The sequence below is a fragment of the Schistocerca nitens genome, chromosome 1 (assembly GCF_023898315.1).
Source record: "Schistocerca nitens isolate TAMUIC-IGC-003100 chromosome 1, iqSchNite1.1, whole genome shotgun sequence".
Taxonomy (NCBI): Eukaryota; Metazoa; Arthropoda; class Insecta; order Orthoptera; family Acrididae; genus Schistocerca; species Schistocerca nitens.
In genome coordinates this window covers 993,762,615-993,783,851 of record NC_064614.1, presented here as the reverse complement: position 1 = coordinate 993,783,851, position 21,237 = coordinate 993,762,615, and the positions used below count along the sequence as shown (strand labels likewise).

The following is a 21,237-nucleotide window of genomic DNA, read 5'->3' as shown; positions in this document are numbered from 1 at the left end:
TCAAAATGAACATAATTTGCATGTATTCATTTGCCTCCTTTAAAGTTAACCTGGGAAATTTTTGTGCTTCCCGTGATTGCTATTGTCACTAAACAACATTTTGCACCAGTGTCAGTGAAGATTGTTATGTCAGAAGTATTTTATTTGCTCTTAATGCTTGTTTATTATTTTTCTTTTGATGGCCATACCAAAGATAGTCAGGCAGCATTACAACAGTGATTTTCAGTATTCTTCTGAGATACAATTTCTTCCACATTCAGTTGCATGAACTGTATACATCATCAATATAAAAGAACCCTTTTTTTCTTCTCTTGAGCATGTCACATCCCTTGAAATATTACCAATATTGGCTGTCAACATATTTTATGCTCAGTTTGGTGCACTTTGTTACACTGGTTGTGACTTTAATGCAAATAATTTTGTCTTATTCCCGCACAGTTATTATTATTATTATTATTATTATTATTATTATTATTATTATTAATTGTAGTCAAGTATAGGAAGTAAATGACATTTTTATTTGTATGCATAAAGGCAACGCTGCTCCATTTTTAATTTAGCAGACTGGTATCAAAAATATGCTTATCATTAATGGTCCTGTAGAAGATTCATAAAAATAAAACACAATACTTGCTATAGGTTTATGTAGTGGGAGTTTGAATGTGTTCGTAATTTTGTGTTAGATTGTTTAGCACTTACTTACATTTTACTTTCAGGCCTTCATAGAAGTTTTTGCAGATGTTGTATTATTTTATATTGTTTTTAGCACATTCTCATGTTAGTATAAATCAGATTGATCATGGTTTATATACACAAATAAAAATGTTAGTAATCAATGGTATGAAGGCTGCAGGACACCTGGTGTACAAAGTGTAAGAGACATTCTGTAGTCTTTAAAATGATAAGCCCTAACTTATTAATTTCTAAAGTAATTAAAGGTAGACATAATAGGATTTACTTTACTTATTCTAGAGTCAGTGATTTCTGGAGTAACTTCACTTAAAGTGTCTTCAGGCCACACCAGTTAAAAGAAGTTAATATAATTTGATTGCTTCCTTAGTTTGTGTTTGAGAAGAGTCCTTTATTTGAAAAGTCATAGATTTGGCAGTGAATTGTGGAATGTTTATCAAGGTAGTATTCCAATTTCAAGTATAACCCCTGGTCAACATTTAAATATACATGTGTATCTTGCAGACCTTACCATATGCTCTAATTGTACTAGGATTAAGTTCTCATTGTGCATGAAGCCATTTTTGTGGATGTTATTGTTGTTTGTCGAGAGAGAGAGAGAGAGAGAGAGAGAGAAAACACAGTAATACAAAGCTGTCATTGTGAAGGCTTATTCATTTTCTCACAGGGGTGTATGTGTGCGGGAATACTAGCACTACATCTGGGCTCACTGTTACACTGACTCGGGAGTCAGGAGGTGATTATACACTTGAAGCAGGAGCTCTTGTACTAGCTGATCAAGGCTGCTGTTGTATTGATGAATTTGACAAGATGTCCTCACAGCATCAGGTATAAATGCAGCATATGTAGTACATTCTTATGTTCTCTTATTTATTGATATCAGTACCCCTTAATGATTAACTAGATGCAAAAAAATTTCTTGTTTGAGTATACATTCTAATGAATTTTGACTAATTGTAGATAAGAAGGAGAGATTAAACTGTCACATGGTCAATCACATTCCACTACCATTGCTGGTGTCATCATGCTTGCTGCCTTAGTAGGGGTCAAGCTGTCACTTTAACAGGTTGCATCGCAGAAGGAACTTTGTAGTTGGAGTGGAAGAAACCTCACAATTTTCTCTTTAGTCCACAACTGTTTCCCTACATAAGTAACATACTAAAGGCAAAATACTATCAATAATTGTGCTGTTGCCTGATGACAAAAATAACTGGCTTCAAATTATCAGCAAGTCATCAGCAGGTTATTTGAATACTTTATGTAGTAATTCATCAAAATATAACTAAACAGGCCTGTTTGCTATGTAATGTATTCAAATCATCTGATAATGACTTGCTGATCAGTTGAAACCAGTAATGACACAATTTGTTTACACAAAGCAGAAAAGAACAATAATGAACTACATTTGTTAAAATTAATTTATCCTGTTATATGTTAATATACAGTGGTGTGCAAAACTTAAGGACCAAAGTAACTTGCACATGATGTATCACTGACAAGTAACATAGCTCGATGAAACTTATACCATACATAGAAAGAACTACCACAATATAGTACAGAAGGTAACTGAAAGACATACGGAATGAGATAAACAGAAATGACACGTTTCCCAAGGCATCCCTCATGTGATCCATGGTATTTACGTCAGGGGAACAGGAAGATCAGTCTACTTGCCAAATATTCTCTTGTTCTAAGAGCTCCACCAGCTGTGCCATTTGATGCAGTCACACACTGTCATCCATAAAAATGAAGTCAGGGCTGAATGCACCCCTTAAAAGACACACATGGGGAAGGAGTAAGAGTACAGTGAACGAATAATGTTGACCATGGAGTGTATGGTGTTCAAAGATTTGGAAATCAGTACTCCCATGCAACATTACACCTCCCCATGCATGTCTACCACCAAGAAGATCGTGTTTGACAATGTTCCTGGGTGCACTGCATACCCTCATATGGTGAGAGGTGAGAGAACATAATGCACCCAGGAACATTGTCAAACATTATAATGTTTGTGGTCCAGGTGCTGAATGTTACTATGACAAAATTTCGCAAAGTTGAGGATAGCAGATGAGCTTCCCATAGATAGGAATCGTCTTACCAAGGAGGATTATACATTGTTAGGTAGGCGTGTCTAGGTAAATTGCTTACAAGTGTAGTTACTGTAAATCAAAGAACAATTTTGCTAAAGGGAATAAATGGTCACAGAACTGTACTATATAAAAAAACTTATCATGCTTAAACTGAACTTTGACAGTGAGTTTTATGGGATGTCAATACCAATTTTTCTTCCTGCTCCTTGGAAACACAAATGCTAATTGCAGTGACATTTTATTGGATACCAGTAGCAGTTGCCAAAAGTTGAATCAGGCAGACATGGTGTTTATAAGATTATAAAAATATAAAGAGACAGAATGGCTGGCCAGTACTGCATTTACCTGAGTATAAAATGACTCCCCTTTTTGAAGAGGCTCATTGAGAAAAAATTATTTTTAGGATAATCTGATGAATCAGAATTACAAACTGTTTTATTGATGATCTATCTACCTGCCTAAAACATTAACATTGTACACATTAAAAATTAGACCATTTATTGATTGTCTTCATGTTGATTATATGAGGAGAAACAATTTAACAAAAAGAAATGATTTACTTTAATTTTTAACTTCTCTGACTGTTTGCTTACTAAGCCTGTCATCCTAATAGCACAGCTATGAACTTTATATCTTTCTTATGACAAATATTTGGCTGTTTCTTCCAAATATGCTGCAATTTCTGAGGTTGTGGGCACAGTGCATCTTTATTAATGTGAGAATGTTACAATGTTTCTTGCTTCCAAACATACTGCCTGACCACCGCTTGCTCATGGGATCCATAGGACCGGCAGCTGACACATCCCCTTTCATTCCAGTCATATTGTCAACAACATTGCTGCAGGAAACCTGGAAGTATGCCACTGGCCCCTATCCAGACCATTAATGTCTGCTGTAGAAAGCTGTGTTTTTGCCCAGTTTTAAAGTCAGTTCAAATGGATCTAGACAGCCTGGTTTAAACATGACAGGTGTTCATAAAAAGCCAAAGTATGTGGTATAGATTCCCTGGGTTGGAAGCACAATGAAATTTGCTGTCCTCACCATCCCCCCTTCCCCTCACTCACTCTACTTCCCAACCAAGCTAATATCACTCTTGCCCCTCCAACCCTTCCAAAGTTCTGTGCTAGAGAAACTGTGAAACGTGGACTCCAATAACTTCTAGGCTGCAGATAATATGTAACACCAACTAATACATAAATAAAAGATCATTATCATACGATTTATTTCATTCTATAAACATTTAAATTTCGATTAATTTTTTTCTTGTTTCATCTAAATGTCACTATCTTGTTCTAAAGCAGATTTTTTCCCCTGTATTCTAATAAATCAACACAGTCTCTCATAACTGAATAGAACATTGACTTGAGTTCACAATGAAGTATAGTTTTTGAATGGACAACATTTTCACCTTTAAGGTTACCTTTGCTTAAAAAGCAGCATGAATGTTTCTATACGTTACCCATACATATATGAGAACTTCTATTGGAAACCTATTAAAATACAATGAGAGTTTGTAAGATGATAGAATTTAATGCTACATCTTCCTACCTTTCACAAAACTGTCAAATTTGAATCTGAGCAATAGGCTATTGTTGTGACTAGTTCATAGCTTATCATGTATCCCTTGCACTAGCACCACGCGAGTCAAATATCACATCATTGTTCGAGGAAAGTCGACACTTTACTGTGGGCTTCTGCACATTGGAAAATCTTGAGCCTGTTGGAGTGTGAGCACTGTTTGCCTTACCTACCCTTCCAAATTTTTCAGAATAAATCTACACACCTGTAAATGGAAGGTGGCCACTGTATCAATCTTTTAAACAATGTAAAAAGGTTGATCTAAGCAGCAATAGTTCAGTCCATGGATGTAAGACTACCCTATAACTTTTTAATGACAAATCTGGGAAAAAAATAATAAATGTATTCCTAGCTTTTGAAATTATTTGTCCCTTTGTCCGGGGGGAGGGGGGGGGGATTAAGTTAGGAATAGTTTCTTTTGCTTTTAAATGTGTGTACCAGCAGTGCTGAAATTTTACCTCCTGAAGATAATTACTAGCCATATATTTTGTTTGTCTTAATAGTGTTGGAGTTTTTTAAGTGAATTTTCCTTCTGATACTGTTAATAGGTCTATGCGAACTTAATTGGAGAGGTGCTATTTGGTGTGACTTCAATATTGATGGTCTGTCTGACAGTACTGATCAAGAATTCTTGAGCTTCTTGGTCTCCAACTTTGGAGTATTCCATTGACAACTTGTTTTATGCCCAACTGTTTTCATTGTCCTAGATGTAAAAATATTAGTAAATAGGTCAAGGGACTGTCATGAGTAGATGTTAAGAGTAAAAATTGCTGTAAAATAAAGGTTTGGCTATAAAAGATAAATTTCGTACAATATTATTGTAAACAGCAACTTAGTCACAATGGTTAAGAGAGGGATTATAGGAACAACTGTAAGAAGATACTTACATCTATGTTGGTACTCAGTGAACCATTGTGAAGCTCATGGCAAAGGTATGTCTGTCTTTACTAGTTGTTATAGCTTCTTCCAGTCCATTTATGTAATGAATACATAAAGACTGATTTCTTAAGTTCCTATGTGCATGCTGTGTAAATTCCTCTGTGCATGCTGTGATTAATTTAATCTTGTCCTCACGATCCCTATGGAACGATATGTAGGGATTTGTAGTAAATTCCTAAAGTCATCATTTAAAGCTAGTTCTTGAACCTTTTTAAATAACTTTCTCAGGATGGTTTCAGTCTGTCTTCAAGAATCCACCAGTTCAGTTCTTTCAACATCCCTGTGATATTCTCCTGCAGGTCAAAAGCCTGTAACCATTCGTACTGCCGTTCTCTGTACACATTCAGTATCCCTTGGTAGTTTGATTTGGTGTGGGTCCCATACACTTGTGCAACATTCTAGGATGGGATGCTTGAGTGATTTGTAAGCAATATCCTTTGTAGACTGACTGCATTTCTCTTTTATTCTACCAATAAACAGAAGTCTGCTACCTGCTTTACCCACAACTGAGCCTATGTGATGGTTCCATATATCCTACCAAGTGTTACATCCTGGTGTGTGTTTGAGTTTACCGATTCCAGCTGTGACTTATTGATATCGTATTCACATGATACTGTATTGGTTTTTTTTTTTTTTTTTTTTTTTTTTTTTTTTAACTTATAAAACAAGTTGCCAATCTTTGTACCACATTAAAATCTTATCGAGGTCTGACTGAATGTTTGTGCAGCTTTGTTCAGACTGTGCTTAATTGTAGATAACTGCATCATCTGCAAAAAGCCAGAGGTTATTGTTAATATTGTCTGCAAGATTATTAATATGAACAGCACGGGCCCCAAAACACTTTCCCCACAGGGGGCTCGCCACTCTTTGATGGGTTCATTCTTGGCTACCGCAGGGCCCGAGCCTTTGCAGGATCTTTTCCCTTCCATGCTGCATGTTTATCCTCTTGTTATTGTTGTTCCCCTCCCTTTGGGAACATATCTGGGGTGTTTTTGGGAATGTTCTGCATTGTCTGTTGCAGACCTGAGAACAGTCTCATCACTGTTTTTCACTCCCTTTTCCTTTCTTTGTTTCCCTTCTCCTCTCGTTCCTCTGCTTCGGTGTTTGTGGTTCCCATTTTTCTTCTTCGTCCCTGTGTGCTCCTGAAGGCCGGCCCACGTGTCTGACATGCAACAGGTGACTGGGTAATACGAAATTCCAAGCCCCATGTCGACAGGTGGGGTTCGCACACACCCCCTGGTACAGGCCAGTCCCAGGGAGGGGTGATTGCCTGAGCAGCAACCTTTCAAAACTGCAGATTGATCCCTCAGTCAGGTGTTCCAGAGGTGTGACTTGAGGTGTGAACAGTCACCTAAGACGGGTGTGCCCCATTGTGAAGGGGGCCCCCAGTTGGAAGAAGTGCGCCATCGGAGACGCTGGCAGTCATGGGGAATTTTCTCGCAATGATCCAATCATCTTCACAATCAACATCTACGAAACGTAAACGTAATGAGGCTAACAATTCAAAGACCCTTCCCATTGAAACCACAGGTCCTCGTAGTGTCACGTAGATGATCAGTCCTTCACCGTGGTAAATCTGTTTATTATTTAGAAAGGTGTTGTTGCAGTTGCTGGCCCTCTGAAATCCTGCTATTGTTTACAGAATTGCCCTTTGCTTTTGGAGACTACTTCTAATTCTCATGCACAACAACTGCTTGCTGCCTTGCTTCTCCACGGCTACCCTGTTCGTGTCGAGGCCTATAGAACTTTGAATTCTTCCTGTGGTGTTATTTACACTAGCTGCTCAATGGTCTGACCGAGGCCGAAATCCAATTTTACCTCTCTGATCAGGGTGTCATTGCCATTCAGCGGGTTACGAGACAGGTAGATTCCTCCTTAGTGCTCACCCACATTCTTTTTCTCCACTTTGATAGAGCGGTGCTTCCATCCAAGATCAAATTATCACAGTCCAGTCATACATTCCGAACCCGATGCGCTGCTACCAGTGTCATCATTTCAACCACACTAGAACATCTTGTTGATACCCAGCCAAATGTGTAACCTGTGTTAGGGATGCACACGAGGGCGATTGTTTGCCTACTTCTCCCTGCTGTATCAACTGCAATGGCGACCATGCTGCCATCTCTCGAGACTGTCCCGTGTATCTTGATGAATGACCTGCCCAGGAGACCCGGATAAGGTAGAAGTTCCTTACCCAGTCGCTCACAAATTTTTGGCTAGTCACAAACCCTGTGTTCCACCATCTGGCATTTATAGTACTGATCTTGATAAAGCTCGCTCCATGAAGGACATAGCCCCACAGAGATGCGACCTCAAATTCTGCTCTGAGGTTGTGAAATCGCCCAGTGTCATGGTAGCATCGCCATCCCATCCTCCAGCTGTGCAACAAGCTATCAAACTCGTGCCTCATGTGGCAATGTTCCCAGCTACACTACCAGCAGGCTGGAAAGGACAGAAGGAATATTCCCATGAAGACTTCCTACATCCCTCCAGCCAACCAACACCTGAGTCTTCCTCTGCTAACTGGAAAGGCTCTAAGAAGTTCAACAAAGGCAAACAGTCTTCTCTTTTGCTGACTCTTCGAAGGTGTTGCCATGTGATAACCTTACCCAGCTGGCCTCCGTGTCACCGGTGTGCACCACCATCTGTTTTTCTGCGTTGGACTTCACAGGCTGGCAGCACAAGAAAGCTGATGCTTCTTGTATCTCTTGGAGCAGGATCCTCCTGCCTCTGTGCCATGTAGCAGCGAGTTTTCACAGGCTGACACTCGGCAGCCACCAAAGTGACACTCCTTTATTTTTTCCTCATCATGGCTCTCCTCCAATGGAATGTTCGCAGCATTCAATCCAAGAAAAAGGATTTACGGCTACGTTTAGAATTGCAGTGTCCACTTGCGCTCTTCCGTCAGGAAACAAAATTGTTTTCTCACAACTGCTTTTGGCTTCCGCATTTCCTCCCTGTCCATTTTGACCTCCTCACCTTGTCCCCCGCTCCCCTCCCCTTCCTCAGAGGTCAGCATTCCATCTCATCGGGGAGTCTAACTGATCATACAGGATGATGCTCATAGTCAACCCATCTCCCTGACTACCCGTTTTCAAGCTGTTGCAGTCTACATATTCCTTCCTCACTTGACCTTTTCCCTCTGTACCATTTATATACCTCTGCCATTTGATGTCACCAGGGCAGACTTCCTCCAGCGTATTGGGCAGCTACTTCACCTACTTCTGCTGCTCGATGACTGTAATGTGCACCATCCCCTTTGTGATTCTCCCAGAACCTGTCAGAGAGTGCCCTCTTGGCTGAACTCCTTAATCAACTTAACCTCTTCTCCCTTAACACAGGAGCATCCTCATTCATTTCTGACTCCTCGCACACGTATTCCCTTTTGGACCTTTCCTTCTGCACTGCCCATCTTGCCCATTGTGTTGAATGGTCCATTCTTTCTGACACCTACTTGAGTGACTATTTCCCATGTGCTATCCAATTTTCTGGCTCCTACCCCACCTGCACACACAACCAAATTGCAGGTTACTAAGGCCAACTGGCAGCTTTACTCCTCCCTGGTGACCTTCAACAAATAAGATTTCCCCACTTTTGTTGACTAGGAGGAATATCTTATAAATGTTATCCTTACCACTGAAGAACATTCCATTCCTCGCCCTTCCTACTTACCGTGCCATGTCCCTGGTCCCTTGGTGGACTGAGGCGTGCCACGAGTTTTTAACCATAATCCTACTATAGCAAAATGCATTCATTGTAAACAGATGCGTGCACGGTGTCTTCGCGTTCTTCAGGATAGTAAAAAAGCTATCTGGATTTCATACACTAATTCTTTTAACAGTGGGACCAAGATCAATTCCCCAGTTTCTGGCCTGACAGTAGCAGACAATGTCATTATGGATCCTATTGCTATCTCCAACGCCTTGGGCTGCCATTTTTCGGAAGTTTCGAGCTCTTCCCACTATCGCCCTGCCTTCCTCCATTGGAAATGAGCGGAGGAGGCTCAGGTGATACCCTTCTCAGTATCGTGAGTGCTACAGTGTTGCATTTACTGTGAGGGAGCTAAATGATACTCTTACTTCATCCCGGTCCTCTGCCCCAGGACCAGATGCTGTTAACATTCAACTGTTGTAGCACCTTTCTCTTGCAGGCAAGCATTTTCTGCTTAATACATACAATCACATCTGGGCAGAGGGCACATTTCCCAGATGCTGACGTGGAGCCACTGTCATACCCATACCTAAGCCTGGTAAGGACAAACACCTCTCTTCTAGCTACTGCCTCATCTCTCTCTCATCAGCTGTGTTTTCAAGGTGATGGAATGTATGATTCATGCACGGCTGGTATGGTGGCTCGAGTCTCGCAATTTACAAACCACTGCAAGTGTAGATTTCGAGTGCGCCATTCTACAGTTGAACATTTCGTCACTTTGTCCACCCATGTCATGAACAGTTTTCTGCACAAATCCCAAGTTGTGGCCATATTTTTTGATTTGGAGGAAGCTTATGACACCTTCTGGAGGACTGGTATCCTCTGTACTCTCTATACGTGTGGCTTCCTTGGTCGCCTGCTCCGTTTCCTTGAGAAATTCCTAAAAGACAGAGGTTTTAAAGTCCTTCTGAGTTCTGTATTGTTGGACACCTTAATCCAGGAATATGCTGTGCCTCAGGGTTCCGTTCTGAGCGTCATCCTCTTTGCTATTGCCATTAACCCAATAATGGCCTGTCTCACACCAGGCATCCCTGGATCCCTTTTTGTCAGCCATTTTGCCATCTATTACAGTTCTCCATTGACCTGTCTTATTGAGTGGCGTCTTCAGTGATAGCTCAATCATCTTTACTCATGAAACATTGCCCTGGCTTTCAATTTTCCACTGACAAAATCGTTTATATGAATTTCTGGCAGCGCAGTTGGTTTTTCTCACAATCTTTACAATTTGGGCCTGTTGCTCTTTCGTTTTTTGAAACTACAAAATTACTGGGGTTCATGCTCAATAAGAAACTCTCTTGGTCTTCCACTGTGTCTTACCTGGCAGCCCGCTGTATGCAGTCCCTAAATTTCCTGTGTGTCCTCAATGGTACTTCCTGTGGCGCAGATCGAACCACAGACCTCCGTGTGTACCGGTCCCTTGTCTGTTTGAAAACAGACTCTGGATACTTTGTTTATGCTTCTACACATCTGCCCCTCTTACGCTTTCTCAATACTATCCACCATCAAAGCATCCATTTGGGCACTGGCACCTTTTACACTAGCCCAGTTGAGACTGTGTACGCAGAAGCTGCTGAACTACCGCTGTCCTAATGCCATGACTTTTTCTTCAGCAGGTATGCATGCCGTTTGTCTGCCATGTGTGGTCACCAATCCTATTCTCCTTCTTCGATGACTCCTTTGATTGCCAGTATGGGGTGCGTCCCTCTTCTCTGTTACCCCCTGGAGTTTGCTTTTGGCTCTTGCTCCGGCAGTTTAACTTCAAGCTACCTGCAACTTTCCCAGTGGGTGTGAACCCTTCACCAACTTGGCTTTGTGCAGCGGCCCACGTTCACTTTGGCCCTCTAAGGTCACTACTCCAGCCTCGCCTTATCACCTTCAGTTTCACATCCTTCCCATGGAACTTCACGATAGTACTTTTGTGTACACTGATGACTCGCAGACTGACCATGGTGTCTGGTGTGCCTTTGTCATTGGCACCGGCATTTTTTGGTATCGGCTTCCAGCACACTGCCCAGTATTTACAGCAGTGCTCTCCGCCCTGTATCAGACTACAGAGTACATCTGGCGACACAGGCTTTTCAATTGTGTCATCTGCTCAGACACTCTCAGCACCCTTCACAGCCTCTGCGTGCTGTACGTCACCCATTCCTTAGTGAAACAGATCAAGGAAAACTGTCACTTGTTCACTCTTGATGGAGCTGCTGTGCTATTTATGTGGGTTCCTGATCAAATCAGCCTGTCAGGAAACAAGGCTGCTGATGCAGCTCCCAAGGCTGCAGTCCTTGTACCTCAGCCCACTAGTTCTTATATTCCCTTCGATGATCTCTGTGTTGCCATCTGTCAGGAGGTGGTGTCACTTCGCCATCGCCACTGGTCCTCCCTCCAGGTTATTAAGCCTCTCCCAGAGGCTTGGATAACCAACTTTGAGCCCTCCAGCGACGAGAAGGTTGTTTAAACAAAGTTACGTGGGCACTGCCTTTTTAGCCATTGCCATTTGTTAAGTGGCGCTCCCCCACCACTTTGTGCACATTGTGCCCAACTTTTAACTGTCCGCCATTTCCTTACGGAATTCCCATTTACAGTCCCGCTTGGGTTTGCCTCCTGAGTTATCGGCTGTTTTAGCAAACAACGTGTGTGTTGTCGAGTGCATTTTACTTTTTATGTGTTGTAGCAATATGGCGAAGGCCATTTAATTTTTAATTCTGGACCTCCGTTTCTCTGTGGCATCTTTTATAGACCTTTCTCCGTGTCCCTGTTTTTAGCTACCTTCTCTTCTGTCAATTGGGATTGACATGTAGTCATTTTTAACTTCTCTCTTTGTCTTTGTGTTTCACAGTTTTGATTAGTTCAGAGAGTAATTTGCAAGATTGCATTCCTATAGGTTTTTACACATTAGAAAGATCATCAGTGTAATCATTGTCAACGATTTGGCAGCCACTGTTTGGTAAAGATCCTCTCTTAACTTTTATATACTTCATTCCCAGCTGTGTGCACTAATGTTGCACATTTATGTTTTCTTGTGCTATGCAACAATCTTCCACTAGGACACAGTCATGGTCTTTACTTAGCTTTAGGAATCCAGCAAAGAACTCCTTGGTATGTTTACCATTTCTCTGATTATATATCCCATTCACCTCTGCTTAATTTTCGTTACAGTCATCATTGTCTCTTCCACTCCAGTCTGTTTCCTGATCTATTCGTTTATTTTTCTATCTTTCCTAGTAATTCCCAGCATGAATAGGAGAGTTCCAATATATCTCTGGTGTAAGTTGAAACTAATAATACACACTGATAAGGTTTCCTATGCAAAGACTTTTGAAGCTTATTTTAGAAAACCCTGTTTAGTTTACCAAGAGCAGCCTAGACTGGTTTTCTGTTCATTTGCTTTGTTGTCTATGCATTTGTGGTTGAAGTTTTTGTGGATTTGAGGCAAACAGCTTAATCAGCAAGACAAAAGTGGTTCAGGTATATTGCATTAGTGTGTGTTCCTTTTTTTCTAGTTCAAATATCCGAAAACAACTGCTAGTACTACTGAGCATAGTTTGTGATATGGTATCTCTGTGCTTGATTGCTCTCTTAATTTCCTGCTACTGCAATGAAGTTTAATGGAAGCTGTACTTTTGGAATATTTATTCTTCATTGTACACTCAAGGGTTGAATCATCCCCTATTTTTCTAGCACTTTTGCACAGATTCCGATGAAACTGACTTCAAAGCTTTCTAAAAAAAGTATGAAATTCTTAAGTGATATTCATACTCATTTGCTGTAGTCTATAATTTTGTACACAATTTGCAAATGGTCCACTTCTAAACCAACCTGTTCCATCCCCTGGTTAACACTAGGAGAACCGGCATTAGCGAACTACGTAGATGGATTGCTACCAGTCATATTGACCTGTGAAGTTTTTCTTCTTTGTTTTCAGATTTACTTCTTAATTTACTCCAGTACAGTGTCTTTAGAGGTCAGTGGTGCATTATGCTTTTCATACAAATGCATTATGCTTAAAAATTTCTGTAGAAAAATTTTTAATTTTTATCGAAGTAAAGAATACATTGTAAATACAAAATCAGTTTAAACTAAACTTACAATTGCAAATAAACATACAATTATACAATAACAGTTTTATCTGTATGACTTTTACTCCACCAATGCCCCAAACAGGTCATAAACTTGTATTTAGTAAGACAAATAAAGAAAAATGGACACACATTGCTGTGGCAATAATGAGAAGAAAACATTTTTCTCTCTCTGTGAAATCTTTTCAATCAAAGCCATCATCTTTGTTAAAACACTTTGTACACTTGTACTGAACACTTCCAGCACATGGACTGCGTATGAATTTCTTACACCGCACACACAGATTTTTAGTTTTGCTCGAACTTTTGCATCCTGAAAGATTCACTGGCTAACTTTTTCTCATGTTGTCTCTCTGTAAAGAATACAGCATTGATTGCAGCAATGTCTAGGACGCTGAAAAGCACGTGGATAGGCCATCTGCAACAGCCAAACTTGACAAGTGTACAGATGAGACATCTTGTCCAGAATAACAACTCCAAATTTAGTGGAATTACAGAAGCTCACAGTTACAGAGTGTTTCTTCTGTGTTTGTTCGCCCACCACAACTGGCTGGCGCAGTGCACGCAATAGAACAACATTTTTCTTGCTCTTCATCTGCTAGGAAGCAATTGTTGTGTCACCATATTTCTATAAAATAGTATCATACAGAGATCCAGCAGCAGACTTTCACTAATCGAGAAAGTTCTCTTTGGGTTTTCTTCAGTGTATCCACCATGATTGTGTTCTCCCACTTCAGCTGCTCTGCAAGACGTTTAGCTGTGAAGAAATTGTCACATGTTACATTTCTTCCTTTCGAAGTGTGAGGTTGCATGAGACTTGTAAGAACATGTTCTGCAACAGGTATGTTGGTGGGGTCTTTCACTTTGTTTAACCAAGTAAGGAAATCCATTTGCCATATATCTGAAGTGTGTCCACTCTTACACTAAATAAAGTAAACTGCAAAGAGAGAGAGGGAACCAGATCACATCAATAAAATAAAATAAGCCAAGTGGATGAAAAAAATCCATTGTTGCATCTTTACAGAAATGATATGTAAAAAATATCTCACCAATCAGAATGAGCAGCTGCAGTACTTTAAGATATAATTAATTCAGTTTTTGTAGTAGATGTTTGTTGTTTACAGAAATTACTAACTACCAAGGTACATTTAAAATTAAGAAAAATAAAGCTCATAAATTAAAATCTACACTACTTATTACACTACTGGCCATTAAAATTGCTACACCACGAAGATGACTTACTACAGACGTGAAATTTAACTGACAGGAAGAAGATGCTGTGATGTGCAAATGATTAGCTTTTCAGAGCATTCACACAAGATTGGCGCTGGTGGCGACACCTACAACGTGGTGATATGAGGAAAGTTTCCAACCGATTTCTCACACACAAACAGCAGTTAACCAGCATTGCCTGGTGAAACATTGTGATGCCTCATGTAAGGAGGAGAAATGCGTACCATCACGTTTCTGGCTTTGATAAAGGTCGGATTGTAGCCTACTGCAATTGCGGTTTATCGTATCGCGACGTTGATGCTCGAGTTGGTCAAGATCCAATGACTGTTAGCAGAATATGGAATCGGTGAGTTCCAGAGGGTATATGGAATGCCGTGTTGGATCCCAACGGCCTCGTATCACTAGCAGTCGAGATGACAGGCATCTTATCTGCATGGCTGTAATGGATCGTGCAGCCATGTCTCGATCCCTGGGTCAACAGATGGGGACGTTTGCAAGACAACAACCATCTGCATGAACAATTCGATGACGTTTGCAGCAGCATGGACTATCAGCTCAGAGACCATGGCTGCGGTTACCCTTGGCGCTGCATCACAGACAGGAGCGCCTGCGTTGGTTTATTCAACGACGAACCTGGGTGCACAAATGGCAAAACATTATTTTTTCGGATGAATCCAGGTTCTGTCTACAGCATCATGATAATTGCATCCATGTTTGGCGACTTCGCGCTGAACGCACAATGGAAGCGTGTATTCATCATCGCCATACTGGCGTACAATCCGGCGTGATGGTATGGGGTGCCATTGGTTACACGTCTCAGTCACCTCTTGTTCGCATTGACGGCACTTTGAACAGTGGACGTTACATTTCAGATGTGTTACGACCCATGGCCCTACCCTTCATTCGATCCCTGCGAAACCCTACATTTCAGCAAAATAATGCACGACCGCATGTTGCAGGTCCTGCACGGGCCTTTCTGGATACAGAAAATGTTTGACTGCTGCTCTGGCCAGCACATTCTCCAGATCTCTCACCAATTGAAAACGTCTGGTCAATGGTGGCCAAGCAACAGGCTCGTCACAAAATGCCAGTCACTACTCTTGATGAACTGTGGTATCGTGTTGAAGCTGCATGGGCAGCTGTACCTGTGCACGCCATCCAAGCTCTGTTTGACTCAATGCCCAGGCGTATCAAGGCCATTATTATGGCCAGAGGTGGTTGTTCTGGGTACTGATTTCTAGCATCTATGCACCCAAATTGCGTGAAAATGTAATCTAGTATAATATATTGTAATCTAGTATAATATATTTCTCCAATGAATACCCGTTAATCATCTGCATTTCTTCGTGGTGCAGCAATTTTAATGGCCAGTGGTGTAAATGTTAAACAACGCTCACCGGTAAGATTGACAGGTATGGTCCCTCTTGGGAACATCCTATTTTTGCATGTATTTGGATGGTGATAATTTTCGTAAATGTGTTGTTGTTGCTGCTGCTGTTGTTGTTGTTGTTGTTCCAGTCTTCAGTCCAGAGACTGGTTTGATGCAGCTCTCCATGCTACTCTATCCTGTGCAAGCTGCTTCATCTCTGAGTAACTATTGCAACCTACATCCTTCTGAATCTGTTTAGTGTGTTCATGCCTTCGTCTCCCTCTATGATTTTTACCCTCCGCGCTTCCCTCCAGTACTAAATTGATGAGTCATTGACGCCTCAGAATATGTCCTACCAATTGATCCCTTCTTGTAGTCAAGTTATGCCACAAATTCCTCTTCTCCCCAATTCTATTCAGTACCTCCTCATTAGTTACGTGATCAACCCATGTGATCTTCAGCATTCTTCTGTAGCACCACATTTCAAAAGCTTCTATTCTCTTCTTGTCTAAACTATTTATTGTCCATGTTTCACATCCAAACATGACTGCTCTCCATACAAATACTTTCAGAAAAGACTTCCTGACACTTAAATCTATACCAGATGTTAACAAATTTTTCTTCTTTGGAAACACTTTCCTTGCCGTTGCCAGTCCACATTTTATATCCTCTCTCCTTCAACCATCATCAGTTATTTTGCTTCCTAAATAGCAAAACTCATCTACTACTTTTAAGTGTCTTTTTTCCTTATCTAATTCCCTGAGCATCACCTGGTTCAATTTGAGTACATTCCATTATCCTCGTTTTGCTTTTGTTGAAGTTCATCTTATATCCTCCTTTCAAGACACCATCCGTTCCATTCAACTACTCTTCCAGGTCCTTTGCTGTCTCTGACAGAATTACAATGTTGTCGGCAAACCTCAAAGCTATAGACTACAACCCCTATCTCACTCGCTTCCCAACCACTGCGTCCCTTTCATGCCCCTCGACTCTTGTGACTGCCATCTGGTTTCTGTACAAATTGTAAATAGCCTTTTGCTCCCTGTATTTGTCCCCTACCACCTTAAGAATTTGAAAGAGTATTCCAGTCAGTATTGTCAAAAGCTTTTTCTTAGTCTACAAACACTAGAAATGTAGGTTTGCCTTTCCTTATTCTATCTTCTAAGATAAGTCGTAAGGTCAATGTTGCTTCATGTGTTCCAACATTTCTGTGGAATCCAAGTTGATCTTCCTGGATGTTGGCTTTTACCAGTTTTTTCATTTGTCTTCATCGACGTCCTGTTCCATTTCAATAATGTTGCTCTCAAGTACATCGCCCTTATATAGACCTTCTATATACTCCTTCCACCTTTCTGCTTTCCCTTCTTTGTTTAGAACTGGGTTTCCATCTGAGCTCTTGATATTCATACAAGTGGTTCTCTTTCCTCCAAAGGTTTCTTTAATATTCCTGTAGGCAGTATCTATCTTACCCCTAGTGATATATGCCTCTACATTCTTATAGTTGTCCTCTAGCCATCCCTGCTTAGCCATTTTGCACTTCCTGTCGATCTCATTTTTGAGACATTTGTATTCATATTCGTTTTTGCCCGCACGATTTAATGCATTTTTATATTTTCTCCTCTCATCAATTGAATTCTCTTATGTCACCCAAGGATTTCTACTAGCTCTCATCTTTTACCTACTTGATCGTCTGCTGCCTTCACTATTTCATCTCTCAAACTACCAATTCTTCTTCTAATGTATTTCTTTCCCCCATTCTTGTCAATCGTTCCCTAATGCTCTCTCTCTCTCTCTCTCTCTCTCTCTCTCTCTCTCTCTCTCTCTCTCTCTCTCTCTCTGAAACTATCTACAACCTCTGGTTCTTTCAGTGTATCCAGGTCCCAGTACCTTAAATTTCCACCTTATTGCAGTTTCTTCAGTTTTAATCTACAGTTCATATCCAATAGATTGTGGTCAGGGTCCACATCTGCCACTGGAAATGTCTTACAGTTCAAAACCTGGCTCCAAAACCTCTGCCTTACAATTATATAATCAATTTAAAGCCTTCCAGTGTCTCCAGGCCTCATCCACATTGACAACCTTCTTTCATGATTCTTGAATCAAGTGTTAGCTATGATTAAGTTACTCTGTGTGCAAAATTCTACCAGGCGGTTTTGTCTTTCATTCCTCACTCCCATTCCATATTCACCCATTACTTTTCCTTCTCTTCTTTTTCCTACTATTGAATTCCAGTCCCCCATAACTATTCAATTTTCATCTCCCTTCACCTTCTGAATAATTTATTTTATCTCAGCGTGCATTTCTTCAATCTCGTCATCTGCAGAGTTAGTTGGTGTATGAACTCTTACAACTGTGGTAGGTGTGGGTTTTGTATCTATCTTGACTACAATAATGCATTAACTATGCTGTTTGCAGTAGCTTACCCGCATTCCTATTTTCCTATTCATTATTAAACCTATTTCTGCATTACTCCTATTTGATTTTGTATTTATAACCCTGTATTCACCTGACCAGAAGTCTTGTTCCTCCTGTCACCAAACTTCGGTAATTCCCACTATATCTTGCTTTAACCTATCCATTTCCCTTTTTAAATTTTCTAACCTACCTGCCCGATTAAGGAATCTGACATTCTACACTCCAACCCCTAGAATGCCAGTTTTCTTTCTCCTGATAACAACATCCTCCTGAGTAGTTCCCACCTGGAGATCCAAATGGGGGACTATTTTACCTCCGGAATATTTTACCCAAGAGGACGCTATCATCATTTGACCATACAGTAAAGCTGCATGCCCTCGGGAAAAATTATGGCTGTAGTTTGCCCTTGCTTTCAGCCGTTCGCAGTACCAGCTCAGCAAGGCCGTTTTGGTTAATGTTACAAGGCCAGATCAGTCAATCATCCAGTCTGTTGCCCCTGCAACTACTGAAAAGGCCCCTCTTCAGGAAACACACATTTGTCTGGCCTCTCAACAGATTCCCCTCCATCGTGGTTGCACCCAAGGTACAGCTATCCGTATCGCTGAAGCACGCAAGTCTCCCCACCAACGCCAAGGTCCATGGTTCATGGGAGGAGGAATTTAGTAGATACGTTTTACATTATGGAGAGGAATCTGATAGATCTCTTATGTATCCTTTTTTATGAAGTACAACTGGTAGAACATTGTTTCAGTGTGGGGCCATTGTCTTTTGCTGAAGGCTTCCTAACGTGTATTTTGCATATTCCTTTTGTATTACTTTTTCCTCCAGCTTTAACCCTTTTTTATTTTGTCTCCATTATTCCGGATGCATTCCTGTTCTTCATACTTCATCTGGCATTCCCTTCAAAATATCATTATTTTATTTGTCCACCATCTGTGTTTCCAGTCCATCTCTTGGCTATACAGGCACACATAGATGTCTTGGAATTATGGAATGCTTGTACAAATGTATCTCAGCTGTTAGTTTGCATGGCCTCTGCTCTGTACAGATTGTGTAGGTCTGAGGTATGATTAGAAAGTTCACCACTGAAACCATATGCACTTTCCAGTGGGCATCCCACAGGAAATGTTCCTGTAGAAAAAAAAAAACAACAGTAAGGGTAAAGTAAGAACCTTGCATAACCTTTATGAATAGTTCACATACTGGAAATAGATAATAAAGTCTTCTGCATAAACACAGATCAATCGGAACATTATGACCATTCACCTGTTAGCATGTTTGTTCCTCCTTGCCAAGAAGACCTGCTAGAATTCATCAGGACATTGTGATATAATCAAGTCCAGCACTTTATATGTACCTACCGAAATGTAACTTAAGCTTTTTCATTCATTTGTTATGTATTAAATAATTGTGATAGTGTATTTGAAACAAACTACATAAAACTTTTTCTTTCTTCAATTTTTATATTTTTACTTAAAATTTATAGAAAAATAAATAAAGTAATATTTTTACTAGTACAATCAATGTTATTATTCGCTGTTTTGCTCCTGGTGATTAATTGTACAATAAATTCTGCTTAAACAACTATTATAAAAGGAAACATTGTTTGGACAATATTTATGTTCACATCATGCTTGGTGTAAGCTGCCATTCATGTCGATTGAAATGGAACTGGTAGTTGGTAGCAAACAGTTGGGTGTTCATTCTTCTGTAAAGAAGTTGTAGTGTAATTGTTGGGAAGGCAAAATGTATTATCATTTGAAGATTATTTTGTAGGCAAAATACAGGACAGAGAACACATAAGAAAACTGTTTTAAGATGATTTAATAATTGATGCTATTTGCATTATCTACTTTGATTTATGAAGAAAATTATAGCTTCTTTGTAATTCAAAACACGACAGTAATTTCATATAGTTCCCATTGATAATAAGGTAGTGGGGATTCACTGTCACTCAGTAATATTCTAAATGTGTTTGCAAGTGTTGTTGCCATTACAAGCTTGATACACATTTTGCGGCACAGATGTCAGTGACTATTCATTGTTGTGTCAGGTGTTGAGGTATAGGTACCTCACAGTTTGATGATGATTGTAAGTAGGCAGCATGACTCTGCTGTTCCACTCTGGAGTTACCGTGTTTCTGTGTCCTTTGCCATTGGCTCAACAAAGGCACTCACTACATATCATGAATGATGTGCTACAAAATATTTTTGTTGTCTCCAGCACTATAATCTTCTGCCAGATACACAAGAAATTGTGAGATATTTATTTAAAGAGTAATAAAACCTACAACAGTCATGTTTTTGTTGAGACATGGCGGTGCAAAACCTTCTTTCGCCATTACGTGTGTAATGACCCAGACAGAGACTTGCCTACCTAACAGTACAAAACATGCAACTAATATACTTCGTGATTCTCTTAAATATTTCATTTTCCTTAGCTAATTTTTCAATTCTTATATTGTTTCATAGTTTTACATTAGTGCTCTTCAGTTATGCTCATTTCTCTGTAATTTTTCTTTGATTTACACTCATTATTTTGTAAACAAAATAGTTGACAAAATCAAATAATGAAAAGGGTAGGTAAAACACTGTATTATTAAAATCAAGTAATTCATGTAATGTTTATATGGAGATGTCTGATACTGAAGAGTTGTGTGTACTGGAAATATGATGATACTAATTATAATTCTGACAATTTAATGCAAAGGGGTAGTTGCTACACACCATACAATGGAGGTGCTGAGCTGCAGATAGACACAACAATAAGACTGTCAAACAAAGCTTTCGGCCACACACACCTTCATCAGAATACAGCCTCTGGCTGACAAGGCCAGACTGCAAGTAGCAGAAGCATCTGTGTGGCAGAGATGAGGAGGAGGCTGGAGTGGGGAGGGGTGGGGGATGGTAAAGTGCTGCTTGTGGGAGCATAGGGACAAGGTGGGGAGAGGGTTGGGCAGCTAGGTGCAGTCAGGAGGTTAGGTGGAGGCTGGACATCACTTCTTTGATTGTTAAAAGATTATATATGTGACCATTTCTGCGACTGGATAACTCTGTTTGGACTTTTGTTTTGGCTCAGTTTGACACACTTGTGTCTCCGGTTTGACAGAATTCTTGCCCAGTTTGATGGTTAATGA

At 40.3% G+C, this 21,237-nt stretch overlaps 1 protein-coding gene across 3 annotated transcripts in view; it reads left to right on the top strand.

Annotated features, from left to right (window-relative positions):
• Window positions 1–21,237, top strand: part of LOC126195277 (DNA helicase MCM8-like) — a 180,482-nt gene that overhangs the window by 121,224 nt on the left and 38,021 nt on the right. For all 3 annotated transcript variants that reach the window (XM_049933825.1, XM_049933816.1, XM_049933834.1), the window contains one exon: window positions 1,358–1,518. In XM_049933825.1, coding sequence (XP_049789782.1) covers window positions 1,358–1,518 — 161 coding nt within the window. The remainder of the gene's footprint in view (window positions 1–1,357; window positions 1,519–21,237) is intronic.